General features: G+C 46.0%; 1 protein-coding gene across 3 annotated transcripts in view; it reads left to right on the top strand.

Annotated features, from left to right (window-relative positions):
* Positions 1 to 21,982, top strand: part of LOXHD1 (lipoxygenase homology PLAT domains 1) — a 187,982-nt gene extending 166,000 nt beyond the window's left edge. For 2 of the 3 annotated variants that reach the window (XM_039463738.2, XM_074383520.1), the window contains 4 exons: positions 7,817 to 7,987; positions 13,899 to 14,031; positions 15,303 to 15,461; positions 20,999 to 21,682. In XM_039463738.2, coding sequence (XP_039319672.1) covers positions 7,817 to 7,987; positions 13,899 to 14,031; positions 15,303 to 15,461; positions 20,999 to 21,479 — 944 coding nt within the window. In that variant the 3' untranslated portion in view covers positions 21,480 to 21,682. Of the gene's footprint in view, positions 1 to 7,816; positions 7,988 to 13,898; positions 14,032 to 15,302; positions 15,462 to 20,998; positions 21,683 to 21,729 lie in introns of those variants that run through there. The other variant, XM_010335407.2, reaches the window with a different exon arrangement.
* The last annotated feature ends 1,910 nt before the right edge of the window (positions 21,983 to 23,892 follow it).

Genomic DNA, 23,892 nt, shown 5'->3' on the forward strand with positions numbered 1-23,892 from the left:
AGTTCATCCTATTGCCCTACCTTGCTTGAACCCACTCCCAAAATGGTTGACAAATTTGTAGCTACATGTGTATTTTGTCTTTTTTTATTTGAGTGTTAGCTCCACAGCTACCATTGTCTTGTTCATGTTCTTTCTCTAATGCCTATCACATTGCCTATAATATAATAAGGACTGAATATATTTTTGTATAATTTAATTATACCTCTCTTTCAGACCCTTCCCTGTCTTTTCATGCTTCAGTTATAGGGAACTCAGTTTTCCCTAGAATCAGAGTGTTCCGTGTGCTTTAGTGCTTTTTAAAAAAATTGAGTCCTGGCCATGAAACTCAGACTCATGACTAAGTCCTCCAGTGCCAGCTGCCCCACCTTCCAGACACTAATCGCACACATATCCAGACTTCTTCAGTTTTCTTGACTTTTTTTTTCTGCTATGTAAAAACGTGACTCCAATCAGCCAATTCCTCCTATCCTGTCGCAGTCAAAATCTGAAAGAGGATGGTTCAGAACCATGGACAGCACTAAACCACTCCAAGCTTGTGACTAGTTGCTACTATTGTCAGGCGCCAGCCTCTCCAAAGAGCGTGACACCCCACCCCACCACCACTTTGGGTAGCCAAAGACTATCTGATTGCCTTGGGTTTAAAGAAATGGCTCTTGGGGGTTAAAGAAATCTTGAGTCATTAATGTGATCCTCTTCCCCTTGTAGGCAAAGAATTGGCCCTCCTCCCCTTCAACAGACACTGGGTCTGAAAGCAGGGTAATATTAATGGTAGGTCTTCAGGCTCATCAGGAAAAGAAAGATTTCTGTATCCTTATATTTATTTATTTGAGACAGAGACTTGCTCTGTCACCCAGGCTGGAGTGCAGTGGCACCATCTTGGCTCACTGCAACCTCCGCCTCCCAGGTTCAAACTATTCTTCTGTCTCAGCCTCCTGAGTAGCTGGGATTACAGGTGTGCACCACCACACTCAGCTAATTTTTGTGTTTTTAGTAGAGATGGGATTTCATCATTTTGGCCAGGCTAGTCTCAAACTCCTGACCTCAAGTGATCTGCCTGCTTCAGGGTGTGAGCCGCTGCGACCGGCCTTTCTGTATCCTTATTGAGCCCATATGGTTGAGATACTAGGTTCAGGAGAGGGACAGAGAAGTCCAGGTTTTGTGTCTAACTTCCTTTTAATGGTAACTTTCTCCTCCAGGGATGGAAGTTTAAATGTTAATACAAGCTAAGATGGCTAAACATGTCCTTAGACTCTCTCTATGCCATACTTTTTATGTTTATTTTAAATTTTTTCCAGATACCTTATGCTTCTCTTGCATAGACATTTATAAGGAAAAATATATTTTGTTTGAGAGTCTTCTACAATAAAGGTGGGGATTTCTGAACAAATACCATAGAAATCAGGTGACAAATGCTTAAAGCATAGCAATCTTCTCTTCCTCTGAATCTACCTTTCAATCTTTTTTGTCCATTCACTAGTTCTTTTTCAGTGAAAAATTTTAAACATGCACAAAAGTGAAGGAAATAGTATAATGAACTTCCTCATAGACATCACCCAAGTTCAAGAATTATAAATTATTGATTCATAATTGAATCAATTATTGATTATTGAACTATCAAATTTGAACTATTGGAATTTGTCACATCAGCTTTACTTTTCATACTATTTTTTTTCTTTCTTCTTTTTGGTTGCTTGGGGATATAAAATCAAATCCTAAACTTCATGTCATGTCACCCCAAACATAGTATGTTTCTCTTTTTAAAATAAGCCTTTTCCTACAGAATTACACCACCATTATCATACTTAACAATGATTTATTTGTATTGTTCAATTTCCACTACATAGCAAATTTTCCTGATACTATGTAGTATGTAAATTTTCTTAATATTGTATATGGAATACATGGAAAATATGTAAATTTCCTCAGTACTGTATACTGAGTGAGTTTGTGAGGAATACAATGTATTGAGGAAATACTGTTTACTGATGTAGTATGAAGTATACAGAAGTCTCATTCTTATTGGTGCTAACATTGAATAGTGGATGCAGGGACTGCCAGCCTGATTACTCCATTATAAAGTTTCTTCATAACTCTTCATCTAATGGACTCATCCAGTGATGATCAATTAGGGTTACAAATGGTGACTTTCTAATTCTGTCATTTCTTATCCACTTAGTAGCTAGAATTTTTCTATTAAAAAGTCCCTTAGGCTATTTGATTACCATGAAATATAGTTCATAGAGGAAAATCAAGATAAATGATCAATTCTCCATATTTCCAATTACCCAGATAGCTTTTACAATACTGAACAAATTACAACCAGAGTATTTATTTTCTAATCTATCTTGTTCTTCTTGGCTTCTTTGGTTAAATTAAGGCTCTGGGAAAGAAAGAATTTAGGTGTTTTCTTTTGAAAAATATAAATTCATAGAAATATTAGGTTGGTGCAAAAGTAATTGCAGTTTTTGCCAAAACCTCAGTGACTTTTGCACCAGCCAATATAAAGAACTTCAGAAATAATCTATTTCAATCCCCACAGTCTACAAGTAAGGATACTGAGGTATGGTGACATTACGTGTTCAGTTTGGTGGACATGCTGAGACTGCAACCCAATCTGCCAGATCCCAGAGTGTTGCTCTGGGTGGCCTCTTAGATAATGTGTGTGCAAAAGTGTCTGTGAAAATATAATAGCTAGATTCTCATAATAATTCACAACTAGGGCTCTATGATAGTTCGATGTCTTACTTCAAACCATTTGTTGGTCTTATTGAAGAAATGTGAGTTACCTAGGTGAATTCTTAGCTTGCCAAAGATTACTTTCAAGGAAGGAGTTGCTTGGTGAAGAAAATTATCTTCCTACCTGAGGAGAATTTTTAGTGGTTTGTGCTGGAACAAAGAACTGACAGTTCACTTCAGAAAGTAAAAATAGTTGAACAGTTCATGTTTATTGAATGCTAAGTCCATATCACTGTGATACAGCCAAGAGGTCCTAAGACATGATTCTCATTCCCTAAAATCTAACTAGAGAAGTCAGGCATACACATAAAAACAGCCACAAGAATTAGGGCATAGTCATGACCTGAATAGCAGAGATTTCTCAAGATGTATGTGCTCATGACCAAGAGAATGGACAAGCAAAAACACTGTGAGCCTGGGGATTTTGGAGGGCCTTGCAGAGGAAGTGTGATCTAAATTGTCCGGAGGACAACAGGAAGGTATTTAAGGCAAGAGAATAGCTGAGTGCCATAATAAGGAGAGAGGAAATGCCAAAGAAATGCTTAAATCCATCTCACTGGGACAGGGGATTTGTAAAAGGGCTCTTCCTTATTGAGGTGAGAGATAAGGTGTTGTAGTCAGGTTGAAGAAGGCCCTAAATATGTAAACACAGAGTTGAGCCCTTTGGTCCCATTGGACGTGGAAAGCCACTGGGGAGCCACAGGCAGGTGATGGCATGATGAACTCTAGGAGCAGCTGCCAGTCTCACTCCCATCCAGAGACTGCCATCTCTTGCCTGCGAAGAGTGGGACGTCACACTGGTTCAGAGTTTCTAAGCCTTTTTCTTAAAGTAAACTTTCAAAAACTTGGAATAAAATAATCAATTCTACTGGGACAGACCATCACTCCCCGGTAGGGCTTCAAATTCTTTTTCCTAGCCACTCTTAAAACTTTACCATTGGTGCCATTCTTCCCTATTCAATAATAGTGCATACCCATGCATTCAATAAACATTTATTAACTAATATGCCAAGCACTGTTCTAGGCACTGAAACATAGTTACAGTTACAAAAGACTTCTGTTACTAAAGACTTCCGTTCTCATGGGGCTTACACCCAGTGGAGGAAGACAAACTACAATATATGAGAAAACAGAAACAAACAGTTCAGATTGTGAAGTGGGTATATATCATGATTGATGGCAAGTAATTGGGGATTAGGAAGCTTCTGCAAATAGGGTTGTTAACAAAGCCTTTCTCAAACACAGAACATTTGATCTGACACCTCAGTGATAAGATGGTGTTGATATTCAGAGCCTGGGGATTATAGTTCTAAACAGACAGAATGGCAGATGTGAAGTTTCTAAGACAACAAAGGGCTTCATATATCAAGGGGTAAAAAGAAGGCCAGTGTAGGTGGAACAGAATAAGTAAAGTTGTGAATAGTATGAAATAAAATCAGAGGAGTAGAAAAGGACCAGATCATGTCAATCCTAATAGTCCTTAGTGAGCAGTTTGTATTTTATTCTGACAGTGATAGGAAGCCATTGGGGGTTTTTATATGGAGAAGTGACAAAATCTGATTTATCATTTTAAAAGAGCACTATGATACATGTGGAAGGATATTATAGCATTGTGTACAGAAGTAAAAGTCTGGATACCAACTAATCACCTATCAACAAGGACAAGATAAATAATTTGGTAACATGTGCATACAATGAAATATCAGGCAACTATGAAAAAGAATGAGTCAGTATTTATATTCTGATATAGTTTATCTGTGAATGCAAGGTGTCAAACAGTGTGGAGTGTTTGCTACCTTTATGTAAAAAAATAATAATAATAAAGTAGAACCCTAAAAGAGAAGACTTTGTAAAGCAATGGATTCTTTGTCAATTTCAGATGGTTCCTTCTTGGTCCACCAATATGGTTTGGCTCTGTGTTCCCCCACAAATCCACCTTGAATTATAATAATCTCAAGGTGTCAAAGGCGGGACCAGATGAAGATAATTGAATTATGGAGGCAGCTTCCCCCATGCTGTTCTTGTGATAGTGAGTGCGTTCTCACAAGATCTGACGGTTTCATAAGGGACTTCCCCCTTCGTTTGACAATCATTCTCTCTCCTGCCACCCTGTGAAGAAATACGTTCCACCATAATTGTAAGTTTCCTGAGGCCTCCCCAGCCATGCAGAACTGTGAGTCAATTAAATCTCTTTTCTTTTATAAATTACCCAGTCTTGGGTATTTCTTCATAGCAGCATAAGAATAAGCTAATACATCTGCCAAGGCCAGGTAGGACATCTACCATGTAGCTAGTGCTGGCCACTCGGTTAGCCATGCTGTACCTGTAAGTCCATTTACCCATCTACTATCCTGCTGTCATCACCAGCAAAAACCAGACATATGATATCAGCCTGCCAGAACCACCTGTTCCCAGTTGCATGTTTGATAGGTTCTTAGTGGGAGAAAGTCATTTAAGATCCCTGTCAATCACACCCAAAATTTCCAAATCAAGGCAATTAAGTGAGCATCAAGCACAAAGCTCATAGAAGGAGTTTCTTTGAAGAATTTTAATTTGAAAATTGCGGATGGGGTGAGAAAATGGCAATTTTTGAGAGGGCGGGGCAAGAGGGCCACAGTGGGAAGAGAGGCAGCCTGCCACTGAGCCCCAGGGCAGCCCGGGCTAGACAGGCTCCTGTTCTGGTTGTCTTCTTCCATGCAGTAGAGGCAATGGATTATATGTGGATAAAGGCAAAGCCATCCCAGAATCCACCCTTCCCCTCAGCTCACTGCTTTTCTCAGTCACCACCTTGCCTGGAGCCCAGGAAGTATAATTCTGTACTGAAAACTCCATAGGGTACAGAGCATGATGAATGGTACATTCCAGCAACAGAAACAATCTCATGATGGCTTATGTCTCCAGGTAATGTCATCATCCTCCTCCACTAGCATACTCATGCTCACACTCATGCATGCAATCACATGTTCAGACTTCCCATTGAGTTCCTACTACTGTGATTCTGTAGAAAGACCCCCCTGACTCTGGTCCTGATACCAGTAGTTCTCAAGGTGTTGCTCTAGAACCAGCAGCATTGGCCTCACCTGGGAGCTAGTTAGAGATGGGCATTCTTGGACCCCACCACAAACCTATTGAATCAGAAACTCTGGGACTGGGCTCAGTAACTATAGTTTAACAAACCCTCCAGTGATAGTGATACAGGCCCAGGTTCTCAGCCTTGGCTACGCATTGGGATTACCTAAAGAGCCTTAATAACTACTGATGCCTGGGTTCCACTCCAGAGGTCTGTATCAATCAAACTGGGTAAGAGCTGGATAGTAGAATCTCTGTGCATCTCTGTGTCTGCATCTGTCTCATACACACACACACACACACACACAGAGTGAGGATGAATGGTGGGAGGAGGACAAAAAGTCTCTTCTACCTGGACACCTTTCAGTAGAATCAACAACTTGTCACCTTTTTCTCTGCCTTCCTCTTTACCTGTCTCTTCCTTCCTATGCTCTACTCCAGAAGTGTTTGAGCACTGCTTCAGTAGGTCTTCTCTGCCTCATTTCCAGACGGAATATATTAAGGCTTACCATGTAGTTTAATCTTGGAGAGCCAGCAGTTGCACTGGAAGCGGAAGGTCTTATCTTCATGACACTATCAGGAAGCATCTTAGAAAGCAACCATTTTGCATACTTACTGGTGGAATTAGCCCTAATGTAGTAAAACAAAAAGATTAATTGAGTTAAAAAAATGTATTGTTAAAATAACTTACCACTGTTTAACTCAACCGAAGTGTTTTAAAATTTAGCTTAACTGTATTGGTGCCGTTTTCTACTTCAGTGAAGAGCTGTGTTTACAAAACATAAGAAATACTTTTTCAACCTGGAGTGATGCTATATTAGGACCACTGTGTAATCTCTGCTGAACCTTAACATGTGTCCCGTGTGATCTGGGTGACCTGGAAATGTGTGTCCATCTTTTTGTGTCTCTTTGTGCTTTAAGACTCTTGGAGTTTCCTTGTGCACGTATAATAAGCAGAAAGTCACCTGCCAAACCACTGGGATTTCCTCCTGCATGGGGTCCTTTGGCTTTAAGAGTTCTCAAGGACTTTGAAGAGAAGGGAGTAACTGAACCAGCTCATGGTGTAAAGAGCATGCAGCTGTCACACGCATGCTATTTACACTGTGATACAAGCGCACATCAATTCATATTTGATAGCTGTGCTATGATGGGCACACTTCCCAGGGAAGGCCTGCCAATTACAACAGGGGCAGCTATGTGTTCAATATTAGCAACATACCCAAAAGAAACAGCAGCTTTGGATTTGTTCTATGATTGTTGAACAACCAAGTCATGACACATTCATTCATTCAGCATTCATTGAGTAACTGCTACTTGCCAGTCATTATGCTAGGCGTGAGAGAAACTAAAACAAGTAAGACCTACTCCCTGCCCCCAAGAGCTCATGGCCTGGAAAATGAAACACATGTAAATACTGACAACAAAATGTGGCCAGGGTGTGGCCAAGGAAGGTGCATGGAGAACAGGAGCACAGAAAACACCTGATGCAGGCCTAGTGGGTGATCAGGGGACATTGGGAAAGGCTTCCTGGAGTAGTTACCACCTGAACTGATTGTGGAAGGATAATGAGCATGGACTAGGTAAATGCTGGTGTCAGGAAGTAATAGAAGTCATCCTTCATCTTAGCGAACACCAGAAAGTTCTATTTTGGGTCAGAGATCTCAATTATGAATCTAATGAAAGCATAAGGTCTCTCACTGGTAAAATGTTCACATATAATTACAGCACAATTTCTTGGGGTCATGGACCCCAAGAAAGTTCCATATGCAGATCCTCTAGGGTTCATGAACCCCAGGTCAAAGGCTTTTCAGAGAATGGTCTCCTCTGCACCAGAGGAACCCTCTGAGACCACCTATCCCAACCCCTCACTTTATCAACAAGGAGATCAAGGCCTAAAGAAGAAAGAGAACTTGCCCAGGGCCACACAGCCAGTGGGTTGTGGGGGTGTAGAAGTCTGAATGGGGAGGGAGGACACATCCAGCTTCCAGTCCTCATGGTGTCTTTTCCACAGGGATATTTCCTGGCTGGCATCTGAGCTATGTTGACGTGAAGGACAACTCCCGCGATGAGACCTTCCGCTTCCAGTGCGACTGCTGGCTCTCCAAGAGTGAGGGTGATGGGCAGACGGTCCGCGACTTTGCCTGTGCCAACAACAAGATCAATGATGAACTAGAAGAGACCAGTATGTGGGGGAGACAACCGGCTCCAGAGGGAGGCAGGGAATGGTGCTGGAGTAAGAAGATGCTGTTCCAGCTGGAGGGGGTCAGATGCCTGATGCAGGGAATAATATGGAGATATGCATGAGGAGACATCCTAAATGTTGCTTGGTGAAACTGGAACTGCTAAGAGATACTGATGCCAGCTCATGGCTCAGAATCACAGGGACTAATTAGGTAGCAGGAAAACCCACTGGGGACAAGCTGACCCTGACCTGAAGGCTGGGCTGGGTAGTTTGGTGTGGAGTCCTCTCTAGTTTATTTTTATATTATGGATATCATCCAACCGATGCCTGTGGCAACAGCTGCCTAATCAACGCTTCCTAGAAACAGAATGCAGGGGAAGCCAGTATCTCCAGGAGCGGCTTTCCTTTTGTCCCTTCCTCAGGGGATATTTAAAGGGGAAGAGTAATTGATCCTGAGGGATGGCAATCAAAGCCTAGGGAGATGTGCCTTTCATAGATGCCAGAGTCTGGGTCCAACAGATTGGAAGAGGCTTGTCCAAGGTAGGGCGTCATGTAAGAAATGGATTTTTCCAACCTTAGTTATTAAGGCAACACTAATTTCAGTAAGAGGTAAACCTCTAAATCTCAGTGTCTTTGCATAACAAAACATATTTTTCACTCCTATAGTACCCACTCCATTACGTGCATTTGGTGGGAAGTCTTCCATGGAATGATTTAGGGACTCAAGCTCCTTCTGTGTCTCAGTCATTTCCAACATGTGGCTTCCATGTTTTCTGCAGATGGGAAAAGAGCATGGAGAAGGCACATTCCCCTAATAGAACTCACATCCTATAAATGTGACCTAGGCATGTGGTGCCACCAGATGCAAGGGTGCCTGGGAAATGTAGTCCCTGGCTGGACAGCACCTTCCAGGGGACCACTGTAGACTATGGAAAGGAAGCCACTCACCCACACTCATCTCTACCATTTCATCCAAACTGCCCAATGATGAGATTAGCTGCCTTGAGAGGTAGTGAGCATTGTGACCCTGGGAGTATTCAAACAAGGGCCAAACACCCATTTATCGAGAATTTCTGTATGAGGATTCCTGCCCTAACTCAGAAGGTAGACTGCCAACTTGTATAATTACACCCTGAGAAGTTATTGAGTGCCCAGTTTTATTTTAGATGCTATGAATAATGCATATTGCTTTGTGAACTCTAGCTTATTTGTATTGACCTTTGCACATGCATTAGTCTCTCAATGTATCCAAAAGCTCCCACAGGTTAGGGATAGCATCACTCATGTATGTAGCCCTCTGCAGCTCTGCAATCCTTGGGGATCAATAGGTGCTCAGTTAGTTGGTGCTGAGTGAATGGAAGAAAATTCAGTTCTTGTCCTTACAACCTCACAGTCTAGTTCGAGGGAAACCTTAAGACCCTTACACAAGGGTGCCATGATGAGCAATAGAGATTCCTCAGACCATGGGTGTCCAGGGAAGGAGAGATTTGTAAGGCTTGGAGCATAATCACTGAGTCTCCTTCACAGATTCCCTGCCAAACCTCTGCTAACATCTGTGAGATTTGGGTTAGCGGAGAGACTGTAGAGGGGAGGTGACCATTGTGTCAGTTTCAAAAGAATGTGTGCATGCTGGAGACAAGAGGGCGGGGACACACAGCCAGGAGAGGGCCTGAATCAATCTCTCTTTACTGGGAGGCCACAGAGAATAGTGATGCCATCTGGACTGCCCATGAGGGAACAGGTAGCTACACCTGTGTCCTCAGATTGAGATTTGCCCTGGAGGCAGTCATGGGTACAGCTTGAGCCAAGCATCCCAACCCTCAGCTACTTTCATTTAACCATGTGACAAACTCTTATTGAGCACCCACAAGGGTCAGGCCCTACTCTGACCTCTGGGGACACTCCAATTAATTAAACAGGGGCCCTGCCCTTGTGGCACTTACATTCTGACATCACTGACTTCAAGGCATCTCTAGAAACTCAGTGTGTGAGGACAAACACCCTCTTGTACTTGAACAGAGCTTTATAGGGGTGAAAGCACTCCACACTCATGTTCTCCATAGGTCTTTGCAATTCTACTCCATGAAATAGAGGGGGTGCAAATTCACAGCTCTGTGTCATGGATAAGGCAAACAAAACCCCAGAAAGGAAAAGCGACACATCAAAGGCCCCCTGCACTGCCCCAAGATGTCTTGTCCTTATGAGGCCTGGCTGGTACTCCAGACTAATCAATTGTACCATCTCACTTAGCCTCCTGTTCTCTACTTTCATCTCCAACTCTTGTTGACAATTCTAGAAGCTTCTCCCTGCCCTCTGCAACCATCTGCTGGTGATTTCAATGTGCAGCCAAAGCTGAAAACTACTGGCAATCTTTAAATAATACTAACATCTGGGTCCCACTCCCAGAGATTCTATTGTAATTGATCCAGGGTAAGGCCAGGACGGTAAGATCAAATGCACATGTGTGTACATACATGCTTGTGTACACACACGTGCACACACACACCCATGCACACACACCTGGAAGGACAAAACATCTCTCTCTGGGACATCCTCTGGCAGGGCCAATGTCTTCCTCTCTGCAGCCCTCCCTCTCCCTGTGCTCCCACTCTTGAGGCCTTTTAAGGCTGCCCAGTCAGGCTTATCTGCAACATTTTCAACTCAAATAACAGTCCAGTTTGTGAGTCAACTCCCCAGAGATGGAACATTCACTGCTTACTTCACCAGGCAGTTCAGCTAGAAAATCCATCTTCATGTTTATGTTATTGAAGCATCCATCCTTTGGTAGTCCCAACGGAGTCAAACAGAAAATTTCAGGAGTGGTCAGCACTCTTGGTTGTATGTGCCTGAAACCCAGTCCTAAGCTGGCTCCAGCAAAAGGGAGTGTATTGGCTCCCAGAACTAGGAAGTCTTGGGTGGCTCTAGCCGAGACTTGGCTGTCTCCAGAGGCTCCAGTGGTCTCAGTATGTCCCTTTCTCTCTTCTCCTCTCAACTCTGTTTCCTTCCATGCATCAACTTTGTTTTAGTAGAGACTCTCTCCATAGTGGAAGTCAGCTGCTAGCAGCTCCAACCCCATACCATTCCAGCTTAACAGCCTTCATGGAAGGGAAGAGAGCATCTCCCTGAGGAGGCTTCTGATTGGTCAGGCCCAGGACTCTCAGCCCCATCCACCGATTGGCTAGGCGCCTCTCTCAGCTGGTAGGAGCTCCCCAGCATCAACAATGGTCCTGAAACATAAGGCAGTAAAATCCAAATGCCCACTAGAAGCCCATCTAGACTCCTAGGATTTCTCCATGGCCATCATGTGCCCCAGCAGTTCTTGTCTCAAGACTAAAAACCTGTTTATTCTGCAGCTCCTTGAAGAATGTGACGTTGGATCTTCCCTGCATCCTGCCCCTTTCCCTCTCAGCACATCCTGTATCACTCACTTGTTGCCCTCTGCAGATGCCATGCCCAGGATAAGGGCAAGATTTCAGGGGGTATGTGCTTACTCCTCTCCTGTCTTGCCTTTCAAACTACCACTCATGCCACCTAAGCTCACAGTAGCTTTGCTGGTGGCCCCTTTATGCTGGTGGCTTCCATGTGCTTCTTCCTTTGCAAGTCTGCCAAGCACCTTCCTCCAGTGGGGCTTGTTCTTGGGTATGCTGGCCCCACGGGAGAGCTCTGTTAGATGGGGCTCATCACTTTTACCTGCTCCAAACGTTCAAGTGCCTGATCCTCTTTCGTCTGTTCCTTCCCAGCACCCTGTGAACAAAGTTGAGAGTCATGCCTTCCACATTTTTCACGAGCCACTTCATATGGGAAAGAAAGCATGGTGAAAATACACTGAATGAAGATTCCTCTCAAAAGACCACTGATGCAACTAGCAACATTTGTTTCTAATCTAACTAAATGTCCTTGCTTACAAACCTTACTTCTCTACCTTATCCTTAGGACCACTAGGAAAGAATTCATTTCAGTCCGTGTAGGACACCCCACCCACATCATCTCTCACACCTCCTACTTGAGTTCATCGTGGTGATATGCAGGTTCCCAGTGCTCCCTGCCTCCCTCACTGATGCTGACCAACCATTTCCCTAACCACATTCACCGGTGCCTGTTTGCAGAACAGACCATCACCTCTCGTGGGAAAGCAGAAGGCAGTGGTACAGTTCCCCTTGCTAGGATGGCTTTGAGTCCCTGGGCTGGAATCTGTCCTGGGATGCAGAGCCCCTCCCTGCTGCAGAAAGGATGTGTTCTCTGTGGATCTCTTCTCTATCAGAGGCTGCCTGTCTCTTTGCCTAGATTCACTCTATTTGTTTCAGGTAGCAGAGATTTCTCCTTGAGAAAAGTTACTAAGGCAAAAGTGTGGCTAAGGGGCTGGGATTGGTGCTACATTGAACCTCAGATATGGCCATCTCTCCTCTTCATTATTTTTAATCATGTCTCTGAGATAAAGGCACAGAAACAGCCACCGCTTTGGATCCAGAATCCCAGACTGTTAGTCATTCAGGTACTGTAGCAAGGAATCTATGTCTGGGGATACTCCAGCCAGACACTTACTGTGTCCTCCAGGGTGCCAGCTCCATCCCTGGCATGGTCCCTAGGGAGTGAGCCTGGATCATATGCAACACTCCCTCAGTATCTTGGCTTATGCTCTTTTCCCTGCCTGGAGCATTCCTCCATTTCCTGCTGATTGTAATCAAGGCTCTTCTTTAGGGGCAAGCTCAAATGTCACCTCCTTCATGAAGCTTTCTGTGATTAGCTCAATCACTCATTTATTCACTTGGTAAGCATTTATTGAGGATCTACTATGTGCCAGGTGCTGTTCTGGGCACTTGAGAATCTATCAATGAGCAAAATGAAGACCCCTGCCCTCGTGGAGCTTATATTAAAGTATGAGGGGAGACATACAATAACAATAAAGCAATGAATAAATAAACTACGTAGTACATTAGAAGGTGCCAAGGACAAGAGAAAATGATGGAGCAAGGTCTGGCAGACCAGGAGTGCAAGGGGATCCAGTTGCAGTTTTAATTCGAGTGGTTGGATAGACATCTGAGACATGACTTTTGAGTAAGAGCGAGAAGATGAGCCAGTGAGCTAAGCCACTATGGGTGGGAGAGGGAGAGGGAGAGGAAAAGAGGGCAGCACTTCAGGCAGAAAGACAGCATTGCAGAGCTCTAAGTCAAGAGCACACCTACGTGCTCTGGGTGCAGCTAGGAGGCAGGGTGGCTGGAGTGAGCCAGAGAGAAAGTACCAGGACCTGAAGTGGGAGAGGAAATAGGGAGCCAGGTTTTCGTCTCACCCCATGGTACTTTGGCTCTTTTTTGCAAGGTTATCTACCACATTCTGTCATATGGTACACTCAGTGTATCTGGGGCTAGAGATTGAGTTCTAGGGTCACCCAGGGTCTAGTCCCAGTCCTGGCACTTGGCATCTACCTAACCAGTGTTGGAAGAGTGCGTGCCAGCGCAGACACGATCGAAGGAGAAGAAGGGTGGGATGGAGTGACACACAGGAGTCGAGTGGGACTGCTTGCTGCAGCAAGTGCAAGGGTCTTCTGGGTGCTTTGCCTGCCTGGGTCTTTCCCCTTTGCTTTTGCAGTGGGCCCCCCTTCTTCTCCCTTCTCAGCACTGATCTACAGGCATCTCGGCCCTGTAGCTGAGTGTTCAGCCCCACCTCCTGCTGCATTCCCAGTGGCTCCCATATTTGCTTGCAAAGAGGCTGCTACTATAAATAAAATGAGAGTGTTCGCTGTAGCCCCAGAATCCAGGCAGGTTCTACCTACAACGCCGCAATCGTGGTGATTTTAATCTGCTCTCCCACCCCCAGGCTGTGGCCTGAGATCAAATGAAGGACTGGAGGCTGTTGCCCTGATGATGGGCACTGCTTCCCCTGTGCTGACCCTCCCCCACCTCCTCCATTACAGCCTACGAGATCGTCATAGAAACGGGCAACGGAGGCGAGACGAGGGAGAACGTCTGGCTCATCCTGGAGGGCAGGAAGAACCGATCCAAAGAGTTTCTCGTGGAAAATTCTTCTAGGCAGCGGGCCTTTAGGAAGTAGGAAGGGGAGGCCCACAGGGAAGTGGGGAGGGGGGTAGGTAGGTAAGGGAGGGCCCCAAGAATCTCCCCCTTAGATGAGCCATAGGTACACAAATAGGCCTAACAAGCAAGTACTTAGCACCTACTGTGTGCCAATCCTCTGCCAGCGCCCAGGGGCTAAACAGGCAGTGGTGAAAGGGAAAGCTTGGGACTGCATTTAATAGGAGCCCACCCTGTGGCCAGACAGTGCTACTCACTGCAAACGTTGCCCCACACCTGTGTGGACAAGGACCACACCTCCTTCCATCAGAGCCACCTCTAAACTGCTCGGATGCCCACTCCATCTCCCCACTCCTTCCAGGACTGCTGAGACAGCCCCCACCTCCCCCTTAACTCCACTATATCTTTCTCTTAGTCCATTCTGGCTGCTGTAACAGAATACGTCAGACTGGTAACTTAGAAACAACAGAAATGTATTTCTCACAGTTCTAAAGGCTGGGGTCCACCACCAAGGCACCAGCAAATCTGGTGTCTGGTGAGGGCCCGCCTCCTGGTTCATAGCCATCTTCTCACTGTGTCCTCACATGGCAGAAGGGGGGAGGAAGCTCTCTGGGGCCCCTTTTATCAGGGTATCAATCCCATTCATAAGGGCTCAGCTCTCATAATCCAATCACCTCTCAAAGGCCCTACCTCCAAATACCATCACACTGGAGAATAGGTTTCAACATATAAATTTCGGGGAGCTGGGACACAGACATTCCGTTTATAGCAAGCTTTTCTTCAAATCTCTACATCAGGATGAAGTCTGGGCTCCTTAGGCCGGCACTTACAGACCCCCACAGACTGCCTTCACCCCTGCCTTCTCCATCAGCTTTTCCCTCCCTGAGCCCAAACTCCTCCCAAGCCAACATTGTCCCAGAAATATCTGCACCTCCACACCCTACTATTCCTACCCATGACTTTGCTAAGACATGTCTGTTTCAGGGGACTCTTCCCTTCCCCTCTTCCCTCTGCTAAGTCTCACCACCACCTCCCATATCCATCCTGCATAATGATGTCACCATTCTTTGGTTCTGGGGCCAGGCAGCTAGTGGGGCTTTTTCATAGTGATTGTCTTAGTCCCAAACTGAACTGAACACCTCAAAGCCCCCAGGACTGCCATGAGGTCTCACTTGCCATCCCATCCCTGTTCCCTGGCCCAGTGTCTGGAATGCAGCAGACCCCCGACAAGTGCTTACCTGCCTCGGTGGGCATAGGCAGCTCACGGACCACACGTTTGTTTCCTGCAGGGGGACCACAGACACTTTCGAGTTTGACAGCGTCTACTTGGGGGACATTGCCTCCCTCTGTGTGGGCCACCTCGCCAGGGAAGACCGGTTCATCCCCAAGAGGGAGCTCGTCTGGCATGTCAAGACCATCACTATCACTGAGATGGAGTACGGCAATGTGTATGTACTGAGCCTCTCTCCAAGAAAGTGCCACTCCCTCAGCATGGGGCAGGGACTGAACTGGACCATGGGCAAGAGAGCAGGGTGTGAAATGTCTTCTTCTTCAAGGTCAAAATTATGCCATTCAGGAGGCCTAGAAGACAGGGAGGGAAGAGAGAGCTGCATGGTTCTGAAGCTATCTGGACTGTGCATCGACTGCCAGAGGCAGAGGAGTGGGTCAGATAACCTTGGCCGCATCTAGCCTTTGAATCTAGGGATGCTTCCTAGGAAGAATACTGAGAAAGTCAAACAGTGCCAGAGAGCAGAGACTTTTCTTGCCTTCCCCTTCCCTCACTCTATAATGACAAAGAAACACAGCTTTGAAGCCTGCTGTTTTCACAGTCATAGAGAAAATCCACCATCCATGTGGGCAGAGTAGGGACCAGAGACAAGCTGGAGTAATCCAGTGGTCTACCTGCCTCCCAGTACCCCAGATGAGGGGCTTTGCATTCTCCCATCAGAGTCTTCTGGAGACTCAGGCATTTCTGGAAGATTAAGGGTCTTAGTTACCTGGGCAATATAGTCACAGTCATCAATTTGTCTAATTAAAACCACTTGGTAACCAAGCTGGAAGCCAGAAACAGCCCTAGGCTCTGGAAGGCAGGAAAGGTGCTGAGAAGGGGCCAGGGGAGGGTAGAAAGGGGAATCCAAGGTCAAGGCTTGCAAAAGCGTAAACGAAAGCTGAGTGCACAGCTCACAGGGCCAGAACCATCGTGGACCCTCCCACATCTGCACCTCTCCTTGGGGCTGGCCCTACTCTTACCATACCCCTAGAGCCTTCACTGCACAAGGAAAGGTAGCCCCTGCCTGCACAGAAGCAGCAGCCAGGCTGGACCCAGGCAGAGCCCTCAGCTGTGGGTTCTGGCCCTCAGGATCCCAAGTTTCTCAAAGCCACATCCATCCAACCTGCAGCTCGCTGGATTTGGCTCCCTGAGACCAAGCAATGCCTTGGGAATTTGGCGGAAGAGGTTCTGACCTCTGCTTAGACTGACATAACAAAATATCAGAGAGTGGGTGTCTTTAACAACAGAAAGCTGTTTCTCACAGCTTTGGAGGCTGGAAGTCTGAGATCAGGGTTCCAGCAAGGTGGGGTTCCGGGAGGACTCTCTTTCTGGCCTGCAAATGGCCTCCTTCTCTCTGTGTCCTTACACGGCCAAGAGAGAGCTCTGATTTCTCTTCCTCTTAGTGTAAGGGCACTAATTCCATCATGAGGGCCTCACCCTCATAACCTCGGCTAAACCTAATTATCTCTCAAAGGCCCCCATCTCCAAATATTATTGCCTTAGGGGCTGCAGCTTCAATATATAAATTTGGGAAGACACCACTCTGTTCATAGCAACATCCCTCATGAGCTGTGGCATTATTTGCTGGGTCTTCTAGAGAAAACCCAGCTCAAGTACAATAAATCCTGTAGGAGTGGTTCTGTGTAGCTGCTAGGACCAGTACTGATGAGGAATTGGCAGCTGAGACACTAGCCCAGAAGAGTGAATGACTCACTGAGCATGTCAGGGCTGGGTCTAAGCCCTTTCTGCGGCTCAGTACTGCCTCCCATCCACACGGATTGTGTCTGCTGATACTGCTGCTCTGGAAACTCTCCAAAATAAACAAAACAAAATAAAATAATCACCCCCACATTACCCTTAAACCCACAATGTTGGCTGAGAAAGAGAGTTCTCAGCACCACCTGGCACCTTCCTGTCTTAGGAGGAAAGGGAGGCACAGGCCCAGCTGTGAGCTTCCTGTCCCACAGTCCTGGGCCCGAGCTGTAGAATTTTCCATCCTGTGGAAGAAGCTTCTCCAAAGCGAAGCATCTTTCCCTTGAGCCTCAGGAATGCAGCTGCTTTTGGTTGTCACCAGGGCTGGAGTGGGAGGAAGAGATAACTGTGAGGAGGGGGCTCTTCTTGAAGTGAAGGGGTTGCAGGGGGTCCGGGCCCCTGGATACTAGCATTGTCACCTGGTCAACTGTGTGGCCTCCAGCAGTTACCTATCATCTCCTTGTGCTTCATGCTTCCCTTTGGGAGGAGAGCTAGATGTTCTATGGGGTCTAGGGAAGCTAGATAATGGCAGGGGTGTTAGCCTAGGAGCGCTCTGAAGTCATGCCCTAGCCCATCCCTGCCTGCCTGCGCTTCTCAAGCCTGTGGTCTCTGCTGGATGAAAAACCTGTCTCTTGCAGAAATATCACCTTTGTCCAGAAAAAAGACTTTGCAGGCATGCTTAATCGTGGTGACAATTCACATGGCCTCATTCTAGAAGGCACCTACATTCTGTGTTATAAAACCACTTGCTTAACGCTGCGTGTAACATCCACAATTCCTTTCCTGCCACCACGTTAGCCATATTCGGAGTTCCATGAATTACAAATGAATTTAATCTCAATCTCTCATATACACAATAACCAAATTTCCATCTCCTGGCTAGTTCCATCCTGAGCCCTCTTTACAGTGTGCTTTTGACCTTTCTGAGCAGTTCTTACTCATCACTAGTAGCCTCAGGATTTGTGTGGAAGGTCATACAGAGGGAACTTTATTCCAGTAGCATATCTAATATACAACCATAAGAATTCAAATAATACAGAAACATATATAAAAGAAAGTAAACATTCTCTACAGCCCTGCTCATCAGAGGTGGCCACTGTGATGGGCATTTTGGTGACCCCATTCTCTCTGGCGTTTTTCTAATACACAATGTTCACAGACGTGTGCTTATATTATACATGGTTTTGAATATGTATACTTCCCTCTGCTCATTTTTTCTCTGCTTTTGCCTTTACTCTGGCTGGACACCTTCCCCCTTTTCTAGCAGGAGCAGCCTGCTACGTATCCTTCCAAAGCCAGAGCTTTGTGTAAGTCCATAGGGCCCACATGTTGGTGATCCTATAATTATGTCTATCAAAAAACATTTCCTTATATCTACACCAGGGAATATTTTTCAGCCATCAAAAATAATGAATTAAATACATACCAGATGACTTGGAGCAATTCCCAGGAAGTATTATTGAGTGAGAAAAGTGAGACACAGGAAAACATGTCTTATGTGATGCCGTTTTGTAAAGGGAACACTGACATCCCCATATGTCTATGTATACGTGGGTCTGCGCAGGGTTGGGTGAAATGGAGGGAAATTTGGCAGCTACACCCTCAACTGTTACACGGGTTATCTGAGGAGAAGGGATGCTGAAGTGAGAAGAAGGAGAGAGAGAGAGAGAGAGCCAAGCAAAGAGGGAGCAAAAAAAAGTACATTTAGAAAAGTATGCATATGATCAGATGATTTGTGTATTTATATAGAATTATGCATATTAGTGGGCATATGCATAAAGAAATACATTTTAAGAGAATTCTAAAACAATGTAAGTATATCCTCCTCTGAGAAACTGTAGTATGTAACAACAATCCAAATTTGTCAAGTGATAAATTGGGGAAAGAAAGATCTCAAAACAGAATAAGGATTTCCTGCAAATGTCTTTAAATGGCTTATTCTTCAGGGCCAGGCAGGCTGTGGCTCTGGGTCACCTTAAGCAGTGACTTTTCTTCTCCAAGTCTCAGTTCCTCCTTCTATGAAATGGGAGGATGATGCCCAGGGTTGTTGTGGGAGCTAATGAGATTCAAGAATGCGAAGTCCTGGAGTTGTGTAAGCAGGCAAAAACCAAAGGTAGTTTTTGTTTGTTTGTTTGTTTTTCTGTTAAGAATGTTCATCTAAAATAGGGTTTGACTTTGCACCATTGGGCACACCTTTTCAGTGTTGTGTTGCTGAAGTCGTTAGCCAGCACCAAGACTGCTTGTTTTCAAAGGTGTTAGTATATTAGCAATTTGGAGTGGGAAGAAACCAGAGCAATTGTTCAGTCCAAACCTCCAGCTTTGCCAATGGGAAAATCAAGATCTGGGTAGGAGATGTGACTTGCCCATAGTCACACAGGTGGCAGGTAGCAGGGCTGGGACAGACCAGGCCCTCTCACATCCTGTACAGCATTTTCCCACCATGCTGTCTGGCTTTTTCCTTTATATTTCCTGAACCCACCATCATTACCCAGAGGCTAAAATTAGGGATGTGCAAAAGAAGGCTTGGGAAGACTTCTTGGTCCAAGACCATTCTCTTGGCTCTAGATTTGCTTCTGCTTGTGATGGCTCCTTAAGGAGAGGACTTCCTTTTTCTCCTTGTACTCTGCAGTCCATGCACACACACACACACACACACACACACACACACACAAACTCTTAATTCAACACAGGCAAGTGTAAGGGATTTGGTAGCACATATTTAATAGTCATATTTCCACTTGATTTTGCCTAAAATTACCACTCTGGATTCAGCAACTTCCTCTAAAGCTGTCAACACCAGGAACAAACATTAACAAAACCCTTTGAGGGAGCAAGGATATCTGCAGATCGGAGTGAGCTTGGAAAAGAGCAGGTGACAGGTGAGAGAGGAAAGCAACTGTGTGCAATGACTCGCACCTGGAATCCTAATGCTTTGGGAGGCCAGCACATGAGGATTGCTTGAAGTCAGAAGTTTCAGATTAGCCCTGGAAGTATGGTGAGACCCTACCTCTACAAAAATAAATTTTAAACATTAGCTGGGCATGATAGTACATGCCTGTAGTTCCAGCTAGTCAAGAGGCCGAGGCAGGAGGATTACTTGAGTTCGAGGTTACAGTGAGCTATGATCGCACCACTGTAGTCCGACCTGGGCAGAAAACCGATACCCTGTCTCTAAAGAAAATAAAAATTAAAAATACCAAAAAATGAATAAAGGAAAACACAAAGGAGAAGAGAATCAAATCATGAGGAGTTTTGCAGACCACTGTAAAGTCTTTGACCTTTACTTGACGTGGGAAGCCACTGGAGGGTTCTCAGCAGGGAAGGACCTACTTGGGCTTACATCTCAGCACAATCACATGGCTGCTGTATAGTGAATTGACCACAGGTAGCAAAAACCTGGAAGACCACTTAGGAGGCTCTTGATCGTTTCCAGATAGGAGATGGTGACTCAGACCCAAGTAGCAGCAGGGCAGATAGATACTGGATAGTTTTCAGGTGGGCTGGTTCTGGATATATCTTAAAAGTCGGGTCAACAGGATTTGCTTATGGATTGGACATGGAGTGTGAGGGGCAAAAAAGAAGTAGAAGAAAAAAATGGAGATGCCTGTTCATGGTGAATTTTAACTTAAGCATGCACACACGTGGTTTCGGACGCCTGTGGGAGGAGGAGAGGTGAAGGCAGCGGCAGCTTTCTGTCTGAGGGCTGCTATTGTGGCTGATGTCTTTGTTTCAGACCTGGCAGGTGTTTAGACTTTCACAAACGCTTGTGCAGGTTCACCCTCCAATACTCTTGTTTAGGATCCGAGAAACTCCAAACTCAAGTTTAACCCAACACTTCCAGCTCCAATATCTCATCACCTTGGGAAGGGATCATTTATGGATAAGCAAGGGGATCTGGGAAGGGAGCAGCTTGGCTGGGATCTGCTGAGCCCCTCTCCCTCCTCTTTCCCACCTCTCTGCCAGGTACTTCTTTAACTGCGACTGCCTCATCCCCCTCAAGAGGAAGAGGAAGTACTTCAAGGTATTTGAGGTTACCAAGACTACAGAGAGCTTTGCCAGCAAGATCCAGAGCCTGGTGCCTGTCAAGTACGAAGTCATAGTGACAACAGGCTATGAGCCAGGGGCAGGGACTGATGCCAACGTCTTCGTGACCATCTTTGGGGCTAACGGGGACACAGGCAAACGGGAGCTGAAGCAGAAAATGCGCAACCTCTTCGAGCGGGGCAGCACAGACCGCTTCTTCCTGGAGACGCTGGAGCTAGGTGAGCTGCGCAAGGTACGCCTGGAGCATGACAGCAGCGGCTACTGCGCGGGCTGGCTGGTGGAGAAGGTGGAGGTCACCAACACCAGCACTGGCGTGGCCACCATCTTCAACTGCGGCAGGTGGCTGGACAAGAAGCGGGGGGATGGGCTCACCTGGAGAGACCTCTTCCCTTCTGTCTGAGGGGCTAGAGGCCACCCCCCCCCCACTGAGATGCCCCTATCACACATTTCTGCCCTCCGCCTTGGTGATCAGGAGCCCTCTAAAGCCTCTGGGGTTGGCCCTGGGGGCCAGCAGGCCACGGAGAACTTCGTGGGGTCCTGCTCCCCTTCTTACACCCGTTTCTTGAGCTACGGTGATCATCATTAGCATGTGTCATAATCCATGGCTGCCCAAAAATAACTTTTTGTATTTCCTTTTTCTGTAATAACAGTAGTGACCAGGCTGGGACTTACTGCAGAGTGTGGATGAGAAATTGAGGCCTCACCCAGGGGAAAGAAGTGGAGAAGGAGAGGCCATGGAGATGTATTTTAAGCAAAAACTAATTAACACCTTTTCCCCAAAAAGCTGGGCTAATTAAATGATTACCAACCACATCCTATAAAGAACTCATCTCAGCATCTGCTTGCTAAGAAGTGTATGCTTTTCCCCAGTTTCAATAAATCCAGTGGCAAATGGAGAAAAACACTAGGAGGAAGTGTTTTATCGGGGGGATTTATGAGCCTGTGAAAAGCAGCTAATTCTTTCCTTCACTTTACTGAGAACGCATTGGCAAGTGCCTGCTGGTTATCCCAGACTGTGCCAATAGTCAGGATGAGGCACAGAGGTGATAGGTTTGGCACCTGCAATAGCCTGGTCCCTGCTGCTCTAAGGCCAGGAGGGAAAGCAGGGTCATTGAGGTTATTTGGTGAGTATCACCTGTGGCTCTCCATGGGTAGAGTTTGGACTGATTGCTGACGGAGGCTTGGGAACAAAGTGAAGGCCTGGTCTCTGCCCTCAAAGGGAATGTGACCTTGATGGAAAGGCAGCAGGGGCACTGCACATTTGAGTACCCACACAGATTCACACAGGCACACACACTCCCTGATTGGCAGTCACAAAGCCACAGCAAGACTTCGCAGAGCTCAGCACCTAACATCTGATTTTCCTGCAGAGAAAAGGGTGGCAGCAAGGTGGCTCAGGCTGGAAAATGTCCCTACAGGAGGGCACCTCAGGACCAGTGTTTTTGCCGCTTTTCGGTCCCTGCACCCTCTATACCGGATAGGTCTAAACTCACAGTGAGGCTTCAGAACCCTGAGGCAGGTTCAGGCCCCTCTCAGAGATCTCTTGGAGAGAGGTTAAATGCACGGGCTCTGTGGGCAGCCTGCTTGGGTTTAAATTCCAGTTCTGCCTCTTCGCAACTGTGAGAACTTGGGTGCACTATTTTCTCTCTCTGGGCTTCAGTTTCCTTACCTGTAAGACAGGGAGAATGATAATAATGCCCGCCTTGTAGATTATGATGAGGACTAAATGAGTTCATGTGTATGTAGTTTTAATTCAGTGCCTATACCAGATAGTATATCCACCATGCTGAACAGGCAGGACTCAGGGGGATGGGGAGGGGAAGATGGAATCATTAAACAGCTAGTTTCCATCTCTTTCTGTGGAACTGGTTTTTCTCCTGTCCCTAGATGAAAATTTAGACAAGCCTCACAACTCCTGTGGACTCCAGTAGGTAACAAAAAGTCCAACGAATATTTTGAGTCATTAAATCCATCTCCATTCTATAATTTAAATATCCAACCCCAATATAAAGGTTAAGACATCAAACTTAAATTGAGCCTCCTGCCATCTCCCAGCTCAGTCCCATCACAGCTGGGCCCCACAGTGAGGGAGGGGCATGAGTGTGTGTGCATGTGTGTGTGTGCAGTGAGTGTATGGTGTGATGTGCAGGTATGGTGTGTGTGTGAATGTATATGTGTACACATTATGGTATGCGCCTGTATGTGAATCTGTGTATGCATGTGTGTGTACATGAACGTGGGTGTGTGTGGTGCACGTCTGTGAGAGCATTGTGTGCATGAGTGTGTGTGCAAGTGTGTGTGCATGTAGGTGAATCTGCATGTGTGTATATGAGCATGGGTGTGGCATGTGCATGTGTGTATTTGAGTGAAGGCATGTGTGTGTACACATGAGTGCAGTGTGGTATGTGCATGCATGTGAATCTGTACACGAGTGTAGGTATTGGTGTGGTGTGTGCATGCATGTGAATCTGTGTGCATGTGTGTGTACTTCAGTGTGGATGTGGGTGTGCTGTTCATGCATGTGAATCTGTGTGTATGCATGAGTATGGATGTGGTATGTGCCTGCACATGTGTGTGTGTGAGTCAGTCTCCCCTCCCTTTCCCTGCCGTGCCCTGTCCCTCCTCCTCCCGCCTGTTGGTAAGCCAGGGTTTTGGGCTCCTGCAGGAGGAGGAAAGGTGAAGGCAGCGGGCAGCTTCCTGTCTGAGGGCTGCTATTGTGGCTGCTGTCTTTGTTTCCAGACTTGGCAGGTGTTTAGACTTTCACGAGTGTTTCTGCAGGTTCACCCTCCACGCTGTCATTCTTGTTTAGGATC

The sequence above is a fragment of the Saimiri boliviensis genome, chromosome 13, assembly GCF_048565385.1.
Source record: "Saimiri boliviensis isolate mSaiBol1 chromosome 13, mSaiBol1.pri, whole genome shotgun sequence".
Taxonomy (NCBI): Eukaryota; Metazoa; Chordata; class Mammalia; order Primates; family Cebidae; genus Saimiri; species Saimiri boliviensis.